Source organism: Hylobates moloch, unplaced genomic scaffold, assembly GCF_009828535.3.
Source record: "Hylobates moloch isolate HMO894 unplaced genomic scaffold, HMol_V3 SCAFFOLD_12, whole genome shotgun sequence".
Classification (NCBI taxonomy): Eukaryota; Metazoa; Chordata; class Mammalia; order Primates; family Hylobatidae; genus Hylobates; species Hylobates moloch.
This window is the reverse complement of record NW_026652287.1, coordinates 104,509,267-104,529,153: the sequence shown is the minus strand read 5'-3', so window position 1 is coordinate 104,529,153 and position 19,887 is coordinate 104,509,267. Positions and strand designations below refer to the sequence as shown.

At 46.4% G+C, this 19,887-nt stretch overlaps 2 protein-coding genes across 3 annotated transcripts in view; one reads left to right on the top strand and one right to left on the bottom strand.

The window, feature by feature from the left end:
• Window positions 1–1,028: 1,028 nt before the first annotated feature.
• On the top strand, window positions 1,029–17,200 carry ZNF550 (zinc finger protein 550). Of its 2 annotated transcripts, XR_009208969.1 has the most exons (5): window positions 1,029–1,226; window positions 4,503–4,626; window positions 8,135–8,230; window positions 13,167–14,705; window positions 16,576–17,200. XR_009208969.1 is itself a non-coding variant. In XM_058425270.1 (4 exons), exons 1-4 carry the CDS (start codon window positions 1,200–1,202, stop codon window positions 14,183–14,185), a joined length of 1,266 nt encoding a protein of 421 aa, XP_058281253.1. In that variant the 5' UTR covers window positions 1,029–1,199; the 3' UTR covers window positions 14,186–14,942. The 2 variants fall into 2 exon arrangements, 1 of the variants encoding a protein (XP_058281253.1); XM_058425270.1 differs by lacking the exon at window positions 16,576–17,200 and having other exon boundaries at window positions 13,167–14,942.
• The window catches only part of ZNF549 (zinc finger protein 549), a 34,287-nt gene continuing 18,932 nt past the window's right edge, over window positions 4,533–19,887 (bottom strand). Inside the window, exon 4 of the transcript XR_004250964.2 lies at window positions 4,533–8,470. The gene's annotated coding sequence lies outside the window, so the exon portion shown is untranslated. The remainder of the gene's footprint in view (window positions 8,471–19,887) is intronic.

The window sequence follows — 19,887 nt, the reverse complement described above, 5'->3', positions numbered from 1 at the left end:
CTGATGAGACCTTAACAAACAGGATTGGGGATAGGCTGCCCCATGACGCTAGATTTGACCCATTTCCTACCCCAGACCTAATTATACACTCATTGCCACATTAACTCACACACCCACCAGTGCCAGGCCAATCCAAGCATGCCCACATTTAGTATAAAAATGGTTGGCACCCCAATTCTAAGAAATTCCCACCTTTTCCTAGAAAAACCTCATGATTATTCCACCCCCTAATTAGAAGACCCCATAAAATTAGAAACCCAAACTCCATTGTGCATGACCCGCTCTCCCTCGTACGTCCGCACTTCCCTCTTCTCTTGGGAAAAGTACACTCTTCTCAAAAATGTGTACTTTTTCTTCCCAGTAAAAGCTTCTTGCCTTTGGCTTCATTTTGACTCATCCCTGAATTCTTTCTCACGATGGTGTCAAGAAGCTGGACTCCGGAAGCAGGCGGGGACTCACGGCCCCTGGAGACCTTCCTGAGCCCTGGGCAACACCAGTCCACGCAGAGGAGGCAGACGTCCCACAGAGGGAACCCCATGAGCACGTCCCGGGAGTGGCTCCACGCGGGAAGCGGGGATCCAGATCGACGCCAGTCCCAGGGACAGTGCCTGGCGTCAGGGTGGAGGAGGACGCAGTAACCAGGTGTAAGATTTTACTGGTACATGGGAATGTCACTGGGTCACTCTGAGGGGGCAATCAGGGAACCTCGTGGCAGGGCCCCCTTTATCAAACTCGTTTACCTGGGTGCCTGGGCGAGTGCTCACAGCCTGCTTGTAGGGACGTTGAGGCATCCGAATAATAGGAAGTCTTAAAAATTTACAATCCAGTGTGTACACTTGCTCCACTAAGAACATCTGAGATATGTAGAATCATGGTGTGCGTAATAAAAAAGGAAAAAGAACCAAGCCTGGCCTGTTACGGGACAAGACTACATTACCTAGAAGGCAGCGGGCCGGCGCGTGCGCCGGACCAATGTTGGCACAGGAACAGGCGTGGCAGGCGGCCCCGACACAGGGGCGGGACTTCCGGCCTCGTTGGCGTGGACGTTTGTGGTGGTGCGTGTTGATCCGCACTCTCAGAACTGTGCTGGGAAGGATGGTAGGGCGACTGGGTCTCACCTCCGCACCGTTGTAGGACCCGGGGTAGGATTTTGAGCCCGTGGGAGCTGCCCCACGCGGCCTCGTCCTGCCAACGGTCGGATGGCGGAGACGAAGGACGCAGCGCAGGTGAGCAGACTGGCTCGGCTCCCCGCGGCCACCCGTCCTTAGCGTCCTGGGCCCGACGAGCGGGAGGACGGCGTTTCGAGGTCGTCCTCAGTGCAGTCCCTGCTGTTGCTTCTCAGAGGCCTAGAAGGGGGTCGCGCGGTCCCGGGTCCGGAATGCAGGCCCGTGGTGGCGTGGGGAGCGTCCCCGTTTCTGGGGTGCGCGGCGTTGGGGTATGAAATAGGGCTTATAGGGTCCCGGAACCCCTCACAGGTGAGAGGAGCGACTGTAGTCCTCCTCGTGGCTTCCAGCCGTGTTCTTTCCCGGGCCTGCGACCTTGAACAAGTCCCGTTACTGTCCTTGTCCTTCATTTTTGCGCGCGGAAAGTAGAAATATTTACTCTGCCCGCCCCCTGGGTTGAGGAAGCTTGAACGGCTCCCTGGGTGATGTGTGTGTGTCCGTCCCAGGTACGTCGCTCAGGATGTTGCTTCCGGAGATGCTCCCTGGGCCTGTGCTAGGTTTGGAGACTCAACCCCAGCAGTAGTCTGATCCTCTGGCCTCCTTGGCCTCCTGTCTCTACAAAACGAAGGGCAGCGGCTGAAAGAGGTGGGAGGAGCGTTTTTGCGATTGCTGCTATGCCAGGGCAGAAAAGATGGTAGGGCAAGCTGAGGAATTTGTCTTTCAGTTTAGGGCAAGGGACGCTGGGTTGCAACTAACAGTATATTTTCCTGTTTAAGACATTTAGTTACAGGTGAAAAACGAATCCATTAAAATGTTCAGTGGTGATGGTATGCAGGATGTAGTGTCCCTTTGGAGATAACACATGAGGCCCAGGGTTACTCTCTAGCAGTCACCCTGATTACTTTCATGATAGCCCAGATTACTGTCAGCTCCTGTGGTAGTTGTTAATTTCTCATCCACCTCTCCCTCCTTTGCTTTATTTCTGACTCCCTCTGGTGTCCGCTGCTTAAAGAGGTCTCGTCTGTTGCACCGTTTAAAGCTGACCAGAGTCTCTTTGGTCTCCTTGCTCTGTTTTCTTGTCATCTGAATCTTTAAGGCCGTCTGACATTGCCTTACTCATTTATTTAGTTGCCTGTTTAGGACCTTTTTCCAACCGTGGAATGTGAGTGCCTGTTGCTTCCCTCTCCCAAGACCCAGAACAGCCAGGCTTCAGTACATTTATTGTACTTAATAAATGGTTGATGATTGAATAGGCCTCTCTTATAGGGACTCTCATCACATTTCCAATAAATCCACCCCCTCCTACCAGCATGGTCTGCAAGGCTGTGCTTCGTCTGCCCTTTTGACCACATCTTTCTCCTCTTCCATTGTCCCCTTTCTCACTGCATTCATCCAGGGAGTCCTGAACTTGCCCAGCTGTTTCCCATTTTCAGCCTTTGCCCTTGCACTTCCCGTTTGTCTGGGACATTGTTCTCAGGTCTCTGCGGGGCTGCAGTTCCACACCCATCCTGGCAGTGCTGGCTGTAGTTAAAAGCACCCCTCACTCCCACCTGCCTGCTCTCTGGCAGCTTGGTGAGGTGTTCTAGTGGTGCTCAAATGCTGCGCTTGTTTTTTAAATGTGAGGCTGTAAGTGATTTCTAAAGCTCCCTGAGCCTTTGCTGACTGTGAAATGGAAGTGATAACGACATTTACCTCTGGGCCTGTCAGGGGATTAATAAAGTTCCCAAACACATCAGGCACTTACATGTGCTAGGCACTCCACTGATTGCCTAAGTGAATATTTTGTTTAGTTCTTAGAGCTGCCTGCTGAGATGGGAATAGTTACTGTGTTGATTCCGAAATCGAGCCTTAGGGAGATCATGTGATATCGTCATAGTTACAAAGCTGGTAAGTGTCAGATTCAGGAGGCCTTATTTAAGTCAGGCCTTTATTTGCTTTACCACGGCTAAGGAAGCCTTAGCCTGGCAGGGACACAGTGAGGATCAGAGGACTTAGTGAAGGGTGCCTGCCCCTCCACACCTGTGGGTATTTCTCGCAAGGTGGAGACGAGAGACTGAGAAAAGAAATAAGACACAGAGACAAAATACAGAGGAAGAAAAGTGGGCCCAGGGGACTGGCGCTCAGCATACGGAGGACCCACACCAGCACCAGTCTCTGAGTTCCCTCAGTATTTATTGATCACTATCTCTACCATCTCAGTGAGGGGGATGTGGCAGGACTATAGGGTAATGAGTGGGGAGAGGATCAGCAGGAAAACATGTGAGCAAAGGACTCTGTGTCATAAATAAGTTTAAGGAAAGGTGCTTAAACTACGATGTGCACGTAGGCCAGATTTATGTTTGACTTTACCCAAACATCTCAGTGCAGTAAAGAGCAGTATTGCCGCCAGCATGTCTTACCTCCAGCCATAAGGCGGTTTTCTTCTATCTCAGTAAATAGAATGTACGATCGGGTTTTACACCAAGACATTCCATTCCCAGGGACGAGCAGGAGACAGATGCCTTCCTCTTATCTCAGCTGCAAAGAGGCCTTCCTCTTTCACGAATCCTCGTCAGCACAGACCCTTTACTGGTGTTGGGCTGGGGGACTGTAAGGTCTTTCCCTTCCCACGAGGCCATATCTCAGGCTGTCTCAGTGGGGGGAAACCTTGGACAGTACCCAGGCTTTCTTGGGCAGAGGTCCCTGTGGCCTTCTGCAGTGCATTATGTCCCTGGGTACTCGAGACTGGAGAATGGCCATGACTTTTACCAAGCATACTGCCTGCAAACACATTTTTAACAAAGCACATCCTGCACAGCCCTAAATCCATTAAACCTTGAGTCAATACAGCACGTTTCTGCGAGCACAGGGGTGGGGCTAGGGTTACAGATTAACAGCATCTCAAGGCAGAAAAATTTTTCTTAGTACAGATCAAAATGGAGTTTCTTATGTCTTCCTTTTTCTACATAGACACAGTAACAGTCTGATCTATCTTTCTTTCCCCCACAGTTAGCTGCTGCTGTTGCTGTTATCGTGGTTGGATTAGTATCAGTCATTTTCCTCCATTCTTTTAATATGCCAGAGCACTTACTGTCTGCTTCCCATAGTCCTTGTGGGATTGCCATTGTTTGTATCATCTTCAACAGCTTCCCCATAGAAGGCTTTTCTCTCAGGCACAATTGCATTATGTCAAAAGGCAGTATCTGCCTCCCCTTTGAGTCCTGCACAGAAGTCAGCCCAAAGGAGACCTAGTTGATTCAGACCTGGATCTCTCTGCACATTGACTAGAGACTGAGTGACAGGTTCTGATCCTATCCGACAACACAAGGCCAGTAGCATTACTTCTGTTTGACTTTCCAGATGGTGACCTTCAAGGATGTGGCCGTGACCTTTACCGGGGAGGAGTGGAGACAGCTGGACCTGGCCCAGAGGACCCTGTACCGAGAGGTGATGCTGGAGACCTGTGGGCTCCTGGTTTCACTAGGTAATGGCTCACCTCTCATCCCTGAGGAGGACCCTAACCCTGATTCTTGGCCAGGCAAAAAGTTCACTGGAACTGCCCACCTTTCTCTTGACAGACCTTTCTGGTCCCACCTCTTCCTCACTGGTCTCCCTTTGTCTACATCAGAGATTGTTGGGGTAGAAAATGTCCTTTTAACACAAACCCTCACTCCAGTGGTCAGCCCATTCTGAGGTCCTTAATCCAGATTGCATAAGAAGGAAGCTGATTGGCCATCCTGGTGGGGTCAGCTGTGGCCACAGCCCTATTAAGCAGGGACCATGGGTGATGGGCTGTTTTTAGAGAACGGGGTGACTCAGGCAGCCCCCCAGAAGACATTTGTACTCAGTGCCCCTCGGATATCTTCCTAAGCAATAATACAATCTCTGTAAAAAGGCATCTGGGTGCCTGCATGGTCACTAGTTGTTTTCTGATGCTGGATATCCATGCTCTGTTGATCCAGGAGGTGCTTTTAGAGGGTACACAGGAATGTCCTCAAATGGCATGGGTTGATACCCTGATAAAGCCACTCCTTTTACTTTCTCTGTCCAGCACGCTAATTGTTGTCATAAAAGTCTCATCAGCTGGGTGCGGTGGCTCACACCTGTAATCCCAGCACTTTGGGAGGCCGAGGTGGGTGGATCACGAGGTCAGGAGTTCAATACCAACCTGGCCAAGATGGTGAAACCCCGTCTGTACTAAAAATACAAAAATTAGCTGGGCGCGGTGGTGCACACCTGTAATCCCAGCTACTTGGGAGTTTGAAGTAGGAGAATCGCTTGAACCCGGGAGGCAGAGGTTGCAGTGAGCCAACATCATGCCAGTGCACTCCAGCCTGGGTGACTGAGCAAGACTCCCGTCTCAAAAAAAAAAGTCTCAGATCAGTGCTGAGTCTTTCATTTTCCTTTCACTCCTCCAGTGCAGTTCATTTCTTTTTTTAACAGAGGGGACAACCTCCAACTCAGCCCTGAGAAACGTACATGGGCTTGCTGGGACTTACTGGCATTGTCTTGATTTTATTGTGTTGTGATTTCAGACTTCTATTTGTAGGAAGTGAAATTGACTTCTCACTTACCAGACCACAGCAAGGTTCCCTTTTAGAGTACAGTATTTAACAAAAATGGGTCAGGATAAAGAAGTTATTAGAAATGATGGCACACTCAGTTCAGTTGGGAAGGTAGACATCAATCCATAGATGACAAAATTGAAATAATTCTAGAAAGAAAAATGAGGGGAATTTAGGAATAAATAAGCAGGACATCATAACCTATTGTCGGTGTTCCAAAGAGGGCATCTCAGGAAGTGACAGTGGAGCTGAGACCTGAAAGCTGAGTAGGAGTTAGCTGGATAGAAGGAGGTGGAAGAGGGTAACAGTGTTCCAGGTGGAGGAACCAGCATGTGAAAAGTGACAGGGAGCTCAGCTCTTGGGAGAGCCAGAGGATCATCTGATTCACCTTTCCCACAGCCCTGTCCCAGAACTCAAACCCAGGCATGTAGCACACATTGGTGGACCTTACTGTGACATGTCTGAAGGAATCCTGGGCTATGGTTCAGAATCTGCCAGTCGATATTTCTGTGGATCCTTGTACCTCAGTCATTGGTCTTCTATACAGAATCCTCGTCTTTTACTCACCACATCTAGTGGAAAGCATTTGGCTGCATATAACAGAAAACCAGATCAAACTGGCTTCACCTGGAAGGAAATTCACTAACTCCCTGATGAGAAGCCTGAGGTGGTGTGGTTGGCTCCAGGCTTGTTCAGTGCCGCAGCCCAGTGATGCCATCAAGGATGTCCCAGTTCTCTGTTCCTTCTTCTTGGTTCAGGCTTCTGATTGTCCTCAGGCTGGCTCCTCATAGGGATGCTGGGTGCTGCAGCCTTGACTAGGGCAGCAGGCCCCCATGTTCAATCCCTCCTCCCACCCTGGAATAAATGCTTTCTTTTCACAATGAGAATCCAGCTTTGGTCACCTGCCTAATGAAGACTCTTGCATTACAAATTTATTTCAACCAGTGGTTTTTCTTTTCCTTTTATTTATTATTTTTTTGAGATGGAGTCTCGCTCTGTCATTCAGGCTGAAGTACAGTGGCATGATCTCAGCTTATTGCAACCTCTGCTTCCTAGGCTCAAGCAATCCTCCCACCCTCATCCCCTTGAGTAGCTAGGACCATAGGTGCACACCACCATACCCAGCTAATTTTTTATATTTTTGGTAGAGACAGGGTTTCACCATGTTGGCCAGGCTGGTTTTGAACTCCTGGCCTCAAGTGATCCTCCTGCCTCGGCCTCCTATAGTGCTGGGATTACAGCAGGAGCCACCATGTCCAGCCTCAGCCAGTGGTTTTCAGCCCCATCTGGGCACCAGAATTTTGGGGGGCACATTTTGGAAGTACCAATGCCCAGGTCTCACATGAAGAAATTTTGTTTCATTTGGTTTGAGATTGGAATCAGGCATCCCCAAGTGGTTCTGAAAGCACGAGGTGTTTGAGAAGCAATGATTTAGATTCGTTAGAAAATGCCTCCTGGGGCCGGGTGCAGTGGCACCTTGGGAGGCTGAGGTAGGAGGATCACTTGAGGCCAGGCACTCGAGACCAGCCTGACCAACATTGTGAAACCCGGTCTCTATTAAAAATACAAAAATTAGCCAGGCATGGTTTTGCATGCCTATAATCCCTGCTACTCGGGTGGCTGAGGCAGGAGAATCCCTTGAACCTGGGAGGCAGTGGCTGCAGTGAGCCGAGCACTGCACTCCAGCCTGGGCAATAGAGTGAGATTCTGTTTCAAAAAAAGAAAGAAAGAAAATGCCTTCTGGAGGAAGCAGCTCACCTTTGCAGTGCCCCATGGCTGTCAAAGTGTTGTGTGCCTGAACAATGTTGGCTTCCACAGACGGAGGTCATGGGCAGTGGGTGTTGTGTAGACAGATAGCACTACCCTCCATGGCAGTTGTAGCCCAACAGTGGGATTTGTGCCTGTCTTTATCTCCTTGGCTGCCATAATAAAATGTCATGGATTCGGTGGTTTAAACAATGAGAGTTTATTTTCTTATGCTTCTGGAGGCTGGGAAGTCCAAGATCAAGGTGTCGGCAAGTTTGATTCCTATTGAGACCTCTCTTCCTGGCTTGTAGATGGCTGCCTTGCTGTGTTCTTACAAGATGGAGGGACAGAGGAGCGATCTCTCTCCCTCTCCTTCTGTTTTTATAAGGCCATAATTTTATCAGATTAAGGCTCCACCCTTGTGGCGTCATTCAATTTTAATTACCTTCTAAAGATCCTTTACAGTCACACTGGGTGTTAGGGCTTCAACGTGTGGCTTTTATGGGGAACACAGTTCGCTCAGAGCAATGCCCTTGATTTTCAGGTCTCACATCAGCATTTTGCTTACTTTGGGAGCAGCTTCATTCATGTCTGGCCCCTGTCATGAAGTCCTAGGCAGGATGGAGAGACTTTCATTTTCTCATTAAATTACCCCTATTCTATTTCTTTTGCTGTCAACAGGGCATCGGGTTCCCAAACCAGAGTTGGTCCACCTGCTAGAGCATGGGCAGGAGCTGTGGACAGTGAAGAGAGGCCTCTCACACCCCACCTGTGCAGGTAAGCAGCCACCAGCTGGTCAGGTGGAGTCATGGCAGTCTTCAGAATGTGAGGGCACCACTGCCTCTGAATTTCTGTGAGAAACTGCTCATTGTGGCCTCCTGGGGGCCTGGTTGTTTCTGACTCACTTTGGATTATAGTGTCCATCATCAGGTGAGCACTGAGCCACACAATAATTCAGAGACACAGGTACCTTTTGCTGTGAACAGGAATCTTTATGGTTGCTCTGGCTCAATCCAGCTGGTAGAAGGGGAACAAGAAGAAGGGGAGAAGTCATACCCAGTTGTACACATACTTGACAACCACATAGTCTTGACAAGAACTAGGCATTTGGCCACACCTAGATGCTCAGGACTGACAAATGTGATTTGGCTGTGTGCCCATGGAAAAGAATTAATGGGTTTGATTTACATCACCTCAGGCTCCTCTACTCAAAAAAATCAGAGTGATATAATTTCTGTGTCACTGAGTTGTTAGAGAATGTAGATATAATGCATGACACTGCTTAGTTCAGTTCCTGGTCCATAGGATCAACAAATGTCAGCTAGTTAGTATTACGCATGAACAGTTTTAATCATCATAAATGTAACGTCATACATTTCTTTCTGGACTCAAGAGAAAGGGAACTTTCCTTCCCTTGATATTACTGTCTGCATTATGCTGTGAATCCCACTCTTTTCCACCCTCTCCATCCACTCATCCATCCTCCGGTTAGACCATCAGAGACTCAGAAGCAGCCCTTTGCCCCCCATATCTTCCTGCCCCTCTTGCCCTGAGAAACACCAAGGTGACAGTTGGCCTTCTCTGCCCTACATCTGTGCTGATGAGTGTAGCTGGAGCTGTCTGCCTTGTGGATTTGTATCACGACTGAGTCATGGGCTCTCCCCTTGGGCTTCTTGGCCAGCCCCATCTGCAACCCTGTGTTCCAAATACCTCCCCATTCCCTCAATCCCACATCTCCACTTAAGTGTCTCAGAGGCACCTTTAGCTCCTGATACCTAAAAAAGATGCTCAGTTCAGAGAATGTCTTACCATCCAAGCAGGTTAGAAGGCTGGAAACACACCACATAGCTCCTGGACTCCACCTAACTTCATCAAACCCAGCATCCATTCATCCCTAGTCCTGCTCATTTTAAATGATCCAAATCTCCTAAGTCCATCACCTCCACTGCTTTCCTTGGCTCCTTCACCAACAACCTAGTCCAGGCTCTTGTCATCTTTTGCCTGGGCCACACCAGAGGCTCCTAACAGGTCTCCCCACATCTGCCCCATTCCTCTGGGCAGCTCTTGTCCCTGCACTGGCTCCTGCAGCCACTCAGATGTGTTTCAGATTTTCACCACTTCCCCAGCAGCTGATGTTTCAGTATATAATTAATTTCATGTTAAAAATAGGATGTGTAGTTAATGTTCTTAAAGATTCATCTGCATGGTCTTATACTTGGCTTCTCTTGTCCTCTATGGAGGAGATCTTACCTCTAGTCATGGTCAGTGTCTTTGCCAGTGCCTGCATCATACCTGCTGTGTTCTCAGGGAACTTGCTTTTTTTAAAAAAATCTCTGCTTTGTCTGTACCTTCGACTTACCTATATTCAAATAAAAAGTGTGCACAATACAAAATCAGAAAGTGAATATAAGTTTAAACAACGAAAAAAAAGTGTACTCAAATTGCTTACACTTGGGGAAAACAGACAAAATGCTTTTTCACCTACCATACCCTGTAACTTGTGTTGACCCCACTTGTAAAGCCAAGCTTCTTGGAGTTGTCTCATGTTTGGAAGAGATGTTTACACTTGACTTTAATATTTTTTTGTTTAAAATTTCTCAAACTAAAAAAAAATCTTATGTATACAATAATAAGTACAAATTTGAAGGGCTCAGCTTAAATTTTTGCATTTCTGCAAATTGAATTCTTCATCTAGGTCAAGATTTACAATATTTACAGCACCTTGGCAGTTTGTCACCCTGTCTTTGTCAATAGTTCCTCCTGCAGTGGGAGCCACTGTTTAGACTCTCTCCCTAAGGACTAGTTTTTAATTAGTTGTGAATGGGCGTAATTGGAGCCCCAAAGCATTTTCTGTTTTGTGTATTTCTTCTTTTCACCATCATTGTGTCCATGAGCTGGGTTTATCCTGTATGCTGTGTACCATAAAATTGTGTGAAAACATCAGAATCTGTTTCTTCACTCTCCTATTGGTTGACATTTGTATTGTTTACCTTGTTTGGAGATTATGAAGAATGCTGCTATGAATACTATTTTCCATAATATTTAGTGGATATAAACACTCATTTCTGTTGCATATACACCCAGGAGACGACTGGTGGAGTCAAGAGACAGATCTGTGCTCAGTTTTAAATCAAACCCCCAAATATTTTTCCAGAGTAGCCGCACCATTTCCCATCCCCACCATTCCAGGTATGAGACTGCTGCTGCACTCAGGTCTTCTAAGCATGTGATGTTGGCCACTTTATGAAGCACAGCTGCTAGGTTCCTCAGATCACAGCACTGAAGTTGTTCTTGCTCGTGTCACTGCCATTACCCAAATTGCCCAGTGCAGCAATGAAAATAATAAGGGTAATGTCCGACAATTTAATGAACACTTGTGCTGCATCAAGAACTGTGCATTTTCTCATTTAACCTCATGATAGCCTGAGAAATTGAGTCTCCTAGTCTCTTAGTTGAGGAATTGGAGACCTGGTGGAGAAAGTCATCCTCCAGTATCAACCCACTTGACACAGGCAGGATTTGAACTGAGTCATTCTGTCTCCAGTACCCTCTTGTCTGCCATGCATTGTGCCTCCTGACACAGCAGAAACTTGTCAGATCTTACCATGCTAGGCCTTTTGTACCATTTATTCCTGTGTGTCCTATCCCTTTTGTGCTGGAATCTTCATTTTCTTTCTCCAACTCTAATCACCCTTTTATATTGGTTTCACCAGGCATCTGGTGCCCAAACGGTGAATCTACCCATTTTTACTTCCTCACCTTCAACCCATTGCCCACTTCCTCTCTCTGGCAATGACTGGCTTCTCTTTTAGGACTCAGCTTATGGGACACCTCCTCTAGCAAGCCTTCCATGATCTCTTTTTCTTTCCAGTCTTGTTAGGTGCAACTTCCCTAAACTCTCAGAGCACCAAAAGGCTTCAGTTATTTTTCTTTTTCTTTTTTGAGACAGAGTTCGCTCTTGTTGCCCAGGCTGGAGTGCAATGGTGCAATCTTGGCTCACCGCAACCTCCGCCTCCCAGGTTCAAGCGATTCTCTTGCCTCAGCCTCCCAAGTAGCTGGGATTACAGGCATGCACCACCACGCCTGGCTAATTTTTAATTTATGTGGGTACATAGGTGTACACATATTTGGGGTACATAAGATATTTTAATATAGGCATACAATGCATAATAATCACATCAAGGTAAAGGAAGTATCTGTCACCTCAAGCATTTATCCTTTCTTTGTGTTACAAACAATCCAGTTATAGCCTTAGTTATTTTAAAGTATACAATAAATTATTGTTGACTATAGCCACCCAGTTGTGCTATCAAATACTGTCTTATTCATTCTTTTCTAACTTTATTTTGGTACCCATTAACCATCCTCACTTCCTCCCTACTCCACCCTACTGCCCTTCCCAGTTTCTGGTAACCATCTTTCTATTCTCTCTCTCCATGAGTTCAATTGTTTTGATTTTTAGTTCCATCCATGTTATTGCAAATAAAGGATCTCCTTTTTTATGGCCAAATAGTACCCCATTGTGTATACACACCACGTTTTCTTTGTCCATTCATTGTTGATGGACCCTTAAATTGTTTCCAAATCTTGGCTATTGTGCCTAGTACTGCAGTAAACATGGGAGTGCAGATACCTCTTTGATGTACTGATTTGTTTTTTCTTTTGGGTATATACCTCTACTGGGATTGCTGGATCATATGGTGGCTCTATTTTTAGTTTTTTTGAGGAACCTCCAAATTGTTCTCCATGGTAGTTGTACTAATTGAAATTCCCACCAACAGTGTATGAGGGTTCCCTTTTTTCCACATCCTTGTCACCATTTGTTATTGCCTGTCTTTTGGATAAAAGCCATTTTGACTAGGATGAGATGATATCTCATTGTAGTTTTGATTTGCATTTCTTTGATGGTCAATTATGTTGAGCAGTTTTTCATATACCTGTTTGCCATTTGTGTGTATTCTTTTGAGAAGTGTCTATTCAGATCTTTTGCCCATTTTTGTTTGTTGTTTGTTTTTTGAGACGGAGTCTCGCTCTGTCACCCAGGCTGGAGTGCAGTGGTGCAGTCTCGGCTCACTGCAAGCTCCGCCTCCCAGGTTCATGCCATTCTCCTGCCTCAGCCTCTCCCAGTAGCTGCGACTACAGGCGCCCGCCACCACGCCCGGCTAATTTTTTGTATTTTTTTAGTAGAGACGGGGTTTCACCATGGTCTCGATCTCCTGACCTCGTGATCCGCCCGCCTTGGCCTCCCAAAGTGCTGGGATTACAAGCGTGAGCCACTGTGCCCGGCCCTTTTGCCCATTTTTAAATCAGATTCTTAAGACTTTTTTCCTATAGAGTTGTTTAAGCTCCTTATATATTCTGGTTATTAATCCCTTGTCAGGTGGATGTAAGGGTTCAATTCTTGAAGCAAATGCCCTTCAGACAATGTCATCAAAATTCTGTTATCTCTTCCTTACTCTGAACTGTAAAGAGGAATGTCTTTACTCTGGATGCTCTGTCCCCTGGTCCAGCCTGCCCTCCAGATTTTCCCTTTAATGGTGTCAAGGATACAAGGACTGTAAGAAGTATTTGGTAACCTGGGTTAGAGATATAAAAATGCAGCAAGTATCATAGGCACTATTTTCATCTTCATTTTCCTACTGTAGTGGTTATTTTGTGTTTTTCTATATTTTATCACTAAAAGACCCCTCCTTTGTTTGTTGATGCCCTTCAGGTGACAGAGCACAAGTTCATACCAGAGAGCCAACCACTTACCCGCCAGTCTTATCTGAGCAGGCCTTTCTCCAGGGAAGCCTGACTCTGGAATCTTCAACCTCAAGTGATTCGAGGTTGGGGAGATCTAGGGATAAGGAAGGGCTTTTGGAAATGCAGAAAGGTAAAGTGACACCAGAGACAGACCTCCACAAGGAGATCCATCTTGGGAAAGTGAGCCTTGAAGGTGAAGGTTTGGGGACAGATGATGGTCTGCACTCCAGGGCCTTACAAGAGTGGTTATCAGCAGATGTTCTCCATGAATGTGACACACAGCAACCAGGGAAAGATGCCTTGATTCATGCAGGGACAAACCCCTACAAATGCAAGCAGTGTGGGAAAGGTTTTAACAGGAAGTGGTATCTCGTTCGACATCAGAGGGTTCACACTGGAATGAAACCCTATGAATGCAATGCGTGTGGGAAAGCCTTTAGCCAGAGCTCAACTCTCATTCGGCACTACCTCATCCACACCGGGGAGAAACCATACATGTGCCTTGAGTGTGGGAAGGCCTTCAAACGCAGGTCGTACCTCATGCAGCACCATCCAATCCACAGTGGAGAGAAACCCTACGAGTGCAGTCAATGTCGAAAGGCCTTCACCCACCGGTCTACTTTTATCCGCCATAATAGGACCCACACTGGAGAAAAACCCTTTGAGTGCAAAGAATGTGAGAAAGCCTTTAGCAATAGAGCCCACCTAATTCAACACTACATCATCCACACTGGAGAGAAGCCCTATGATTGCATGGCATGTGGAAAGGCCTTCAGATGCAGCTCAGAACTGATACAGCACCAGCGGATTCACACTGGGGAGAAGCCCTATGAATGCACCCAGTGTGGGAAAGCCTTTCACCGGAGCACGTACCTCATTCAACACTCTGTCATCCACACTGGGGAGATGCCCTACAAGTGTATCGAGTGTGGGAAGGCCTTTAAACGCAGGTCACACCTTCTGCAGCACCAAAGGGTCCATACATGAGAGAACCCTATTGTTGCAATGAGTACAGCAAGGCCTTCACCCACTGTTCTTATTTTATCATTCATAATGGGACCCACACTGGAGGAAGAAGCCCTTCGAGTGCAAAGAATGTCAGGAAACTTTTCATTTTTTTTTGTCAGCTCTTTCTTAACACATGAGCAGTCACTTTGGAGAGAAGCCCTATGAATACAGTGAATGTAACGATCCCTTCAGTCACCACCCAGTTCTCACTCATTGCAGAAGGATTCATACCACAGGGAAATGTGGAAGCCGTTCCATCAACATCAGAGAACTCATGCTGGAGAAAGACATTCCAAATATAACTATTAAGGACAGTCTTTGGCCAGAGGAAAAATCTTACTATCTGAGAATCATAATGAAAAGTTACTACATAATTGTCATTGATGTGAGAAAACTTTCTGTGACCAGATCATCACTTACTTGTCCTATAAAGAGCCATGCTGGAATTTGACCCACCTTGGGATTTTCTCTATGAACTTATGAAAACCTTCAGTCACAGGTATCTTCTTGCTTTATGTCCTTACAGACTTCCCTTCAGTTTTATTTTTTGGTAGGGGAATGTTTGAGATGTAAAGGGGTTTTATTCCCTTTTTTTTTTTTTTTTTTTACATACATTCACTGCCATCTTTTGTCAGAGTTGGACAGTGAGGGCAGCTCTTCAGACATTTCTTGGAAGCTGCCTTTGATCCTGACATCTCTGGGAGGATATCCGTGAGGAGAGTAATTCTTTGTGAGAAATATGAAGGCTTGTGTCATGAGATTCTTGAATTTACAAGAAATTAGAATACTGAGAATGTCTTCATGTGACACTTTTTTATATCTAGGGTGAGAAGAACCCATGTATGGATGGCCACATTAAAATGTGCACCACATTAAAATGTGCACTACATAAGACTGTTTAAGGCTTTGATTTTTATTAATAAACTCATTTTTTAAGAGACAGAGACTTGCTCTGTCACCCAGGCTAGAGTACAGTGGCATGATCATAGCTCCCTGTAATCTCGAACTCCTGGGCTCAAATGGTCCTCTTGCCTCAAGTTTTTGAGTAGATTGGGATACAGGCATGCATCACTACACCTGGCTAATTTTTGTAATTTTAGTAGAGACAAGGTTTTACCATGTTGGCTGGGCTGGTCTGGAACTCCTGGCTTCAAGTGATCCACCTGCCTTGGCCTCCCAAAGTGCTGGGATTCCAGGTGTGAGTCACCGCACCCAGCCTTAAATTTTTTTGTATAGATGAGGTCTTGCTGTGTTCCTCAGATTTGTCTCAAACTGCTAGACTCATCATCCTGCCTCAGTCTCCTAAAGTGTTGGGATTACAGGTGTGAGCCACCACACCTAGCTTAATATGGTTTCAAACGCTCAGCACTCTCACATTTTCCTGATTCCATTCTATTTGTTTGTTGTCTTTATTTTATCTGGCAACATAGTGATCACTTTGTACTTGCTTGGCCCTCTCAGGTGAGTCCTAATTCTTTCTGGTGTTTATCAGGTTCTTTAATCCTGTGTAGAGGGGTATTTTTAGGTACCCCTCAGCATTTTTCTAGGGATTGAATTATAGCTAAAACAGGCAAAATGAAACACACAACTAAGATGAATCCATGGTAAACCCAGTAAACCCAAGAAAACAACATGGAAAGGAATCTCATTGTCTGATCTTGTAAACATTTGCGTGAAGTTTTGCTGCAAAATAAAGTGCCTAGCATTTTAACAGGTGAATCAGGATATATGTGTGCAGGTTTACGTGAGTTTCTTAGTTAACCACCATGACCTTAGTCCCTTGGTGCTAGCATTGAATATGGTAATTAGTTTTGTTATGTTTTGAGATGGAGTCTCACTCTGTTGCATAGGCTGGAGTGCAGGGGTGCGATCTTGGCTCATTGCAACCTCTGCCTCCTAGGTTCAAGCGATTCTCCTGCCTCAGCCTCCCAAGAAGCTGGGATTACAGGCGTGTACCACCATGCCCAGCTAATTTTTGTATTTTTAGTAGAGACAGGGTTTTGCCATGTTGCTCAGGCTGGTCTTGAACTCCTGACCTCAGGTGATCCACCCACCTCAGCCTCCCAAAAAGCTGGGATTACAGGTGTGAGCCACTGTACTTAGCCTGAATATGGTAATTTAAAATTTCTTTTGTGAGATTTTCTTTTAGTTTTCAAGCTACATGAGATAATGCTAGGTTAAAACATGTATTGTGTGAAAAATAGAAAACTATCATTTTATCAGTTTGAGCTTTCCTCACAACCTTTTAAAGCACTGCATATATATTTCATGTGTTCATAGTGGACATGTACCTTTTACTGTGGTCCTTTTGCACATATTATAAATACAATTCTTGGTGAATTAAGAGTTCTCTGTTTTTGTTTTTTCAGGACAGAGTGCACAGTTTCCTGTGGGAAGGAGAGTTGACTCTTGAGGACCCCCACCCTCCTGCATCCTTTCTCCGGAAGCCTGCATGTATTGTAGCTGTGGCTGTACTAAGGCCCTGGGTTCAAGAGAGCTGGAGAAATCCCTCTAGAAACATACTGGCTGTCATCAAAGGGTACTTTCCAGGCCTGAGGACCTAGGCCCCAGTTTGTCCCAAAGCAGGAGTGATGTTTTCCATGGGATAAAGGACACCCTAGGGTTTTTCTTAGCTTCCAGCTCTTTCCGTACAGTTTTAAGTGTTTGGTACAAGGACCTACTATGAACTTGCTGCTGTGATAGGCAGGAATCTCATGAGACACCTGTCATTTAGCTTCATGGCCACTCACTGTTGTGGTCATACTTGGAAGAGTGGGATGCAGTGGATGGCTGGGCTATGGGTCCTGCCCTTGAGCAGGGAAGGAACTTACTGTCTAGTATAGGAAAAACACATGAGAACAGGTGCAATATATTGACCTAAACTTGTTTAGCACCCATTTTTAAGTCAGTAAAAGTTTTGAACTTACACTAAAAGTTGTGAACTTCTGTTCTGTTTTCCACAAATAGTTTACAATTGAGGTAAAACATGTTTTGTTTTTGAGATGGAGTTTCACTCTTGTTGCCCAGGCTGGAGTGCAGTGGCGCCATCTGAGCTCACTGCAACCTCTGCCTCCCGAGTTCAAGGGATTCTCCTGCCTCAGCCTCCCGAGTAGCTGGGATTATAGGCGCCCACCACCATGCCCGGCTAGTTTTTTTGTATTTTTAGTAGAGATGGGGTTTCACCATGTTGGCCAAGCTGGTCTTGAATTCCTGACGTCAGTCCACCCGCCTCAGCCTCCCAAAGTGCTGCAATTACAGGCGTGAGCCACCACGCCTGGCGGAGGTAAAACTTGTTTCATGTTCATGTTTGTTAGTGTAACTTTGTTATATTTAATGAACAAATTAGATAAAAAGCACTATGCTCTTATGGCACTTAATCTGTGAGAAACGATTGTGGGGGTGGGACTAGTTATGACCATTCACAGTTGGTGCACTTCAATTAGTAAATCTCACAGAGGAAATGTGGACAGTAAATTAACTCAGCAAGTCGGTCATGCAAAGACGAATTAGAAATCTTAATGTTTGTAAGTAGACAAAAAATGTGTCTGGATGGATCCTCACCCAGTTAAATGGTATTTGTTCCTTGGGTGTAGAGGGAGGGAAGGGATGGGGCAGAGGGGAGTGTCAGAGTGAACATTCACTTTAACTTCATGCACATGTGGAAATGTTTGAAATGTTCACAGTAAATTTTATAATTTCAGAAAAACCGTTTAAGGTTGAAAAGAGAAATTTAAGAAATTGCTGATGGAATAAAAACATAATAGAACTAGAACATTGAAGGAAATTAAAGAAGCAGGAAGGAAAGCACCAAAAGTGATTTGGAAGAGAAATTCTAAAATGAATGTGAACAACAGCGTGATCAGCAGAGTGCAGGGAATTAATAGTTTCTTTAAACAAGCCATTTCACAATGGAAGCCTGTTTATCTTGAAATTGCTGTGGTTATTATTCACTCTGCCCTTTGAAGAACTGCAGAGATTCATAGGACAATGTTAAGTGTTTGTGTCTCCAAAACAGATGTTGGAGTCGTTACCCTCAGAACCTCAGGTAATATGTTAGTTAATCCATTAGGGTAGTTCCTAATTGACTATGACTGTGTCCTTATAAAAATGGGAAATTTGGTCACAGAGGCAGATGTACAGAGGGAAGATGATGTGAGGACACAGGAAGAACATCTTCAAGCCAAGGAACACATGGGACCACCAGAAGCCGGGAGAGAAGCATGGAACATGTGTTGTAGTAAGAAGTGTCTGGGTTGTTTTGGTTTTTCTTTGGGGTTTTTGTGGTATTCAATTATTTTTAAATTATGTTTTATTGAATCGTAGACCTCAATTTTTTTTTTGTCTTTTTCACTCAAACTACAACAAAATATTGTATTTCTATCCTATATTTCATGGGCTTACCTCTAGCCAATTGTTTTTAACTGCCATGTAATATTTTACATCATGAAGCTTTCATCCTTGATTCAAATCCTCTGATTATGGACATGTATTTCCTTCATTTTCCTGCTATGAAATATATCACCACCAGCTTGATTGAACCTTAAAAATAAGGTCATCAGTATTATGTTCTAAACTTATGGACATACATGAGAAATGTACCTTGCAGCTGAATGGCCGGGTCATACGGTGATCTAGTATGTAACTGGAATTATGTTATACATTGCCCTTTCCTCTCCCATAAGATGGACAAAACTGTTTCTGTATCACTGTGTCCCAGACAATATTTAGAATTACCCAGCTTTCCAGTTTTTCTTAATTATTTCATAAGTTTAAAGTGATATAGAGCTTCCTTCCTTCCTTCCTCCCTTCCTCCCTCCCTCCCTCCCTGCCTCCCTCCCTCTCTCCTTCTCTCTCTCTTTCTTTCTTTTCCAGGCTGGACTACACGCTGCTGGCTGCAGACTCCCTGCGTCCAGCTCCCAGCACTCCCCGGCAATCCCTGCCCTGGCCTGCGGGCTGCCGGGGATTGCCGCTGCGCGCCACCACCCCTCCCTGGTTTTTCTCCTTTGCCTGGAGGCGCGGTTTCGCCATGTTGGCCAGGCTGGTCTCCAGCTCCTGACCTCGAGTGCTCTGCCTGCCTCGGCCTCCCTAGGTGCTGGGACTGCAGGCAGAGGCTCGCTCACTCGGTGCTTGGTGTTGCCCAGGCTGGACTGCGGTGGCATGGTCTTGGCTCGCTGCAGCCTCCGCCTCCCAGCCGCCTGCCTTGGCCTCCCAGGGTGCTGGGATTACAGCCTCTGCCCGGCCGCCGCCCGGTCTGGGAGGTGGGGAGCGTCTCTTCCTGGCCGCCCATCCTCTGGGTTATGAGGAGCTCCTCTGCCCGGCTGCCTCGTCTGGGAGGTGAGGAGCGCCTCTGCCCGGCCGCCACCTCGTCTAGGAAGTCAGGAACGTCTCTGCTCGGCCGCCCATTGTCTGGGATGTGAGGAGCGACTCTGCCCGGCCGCCACCCCGTCTGGGAAGTGAGGAGCGCCTCTGCCCAGCCGCCCCTCCTGGGAAATGAGCGCCTCTGCCCAGCCCCCCCTTCTGGGAAGTGAGGAGTGCCTCTGCCCGGCCGCCCTGTCTCAGAAGTGAGGAGCGCCTCTGCCTGGCCGCCCTATCTGGGAAGTGAGGAGCGCCTCTGCGTGGCAGCCCCGTCTGGGAAGTGAGGAGCGCCTCTGTCTGGCCGCCCCTTCTGGGATGTGAGGAGC

Coding starts and splice junctions, on each gene's coding strand:
- ZNF550 (XM_058425270.1), top strand. CDS start 1,200: ATGGCGGAGACGAAGGACGCAGCGCAG. Junction 4,627..8,134: donor TGGGCTCCTGGTTTCACTAG/GTAATGGCTCAC, acceptor TGCTGTCAACAG/GGCATCGGGTTCCCAAACCA. Junction 8,231..13,166: donor CTCACACCCCACCTGTGCAG/GTAAGCAGCCAC, acceptor GATGCCCTTCAG/GTGACAGAGCACAAGTTCAT.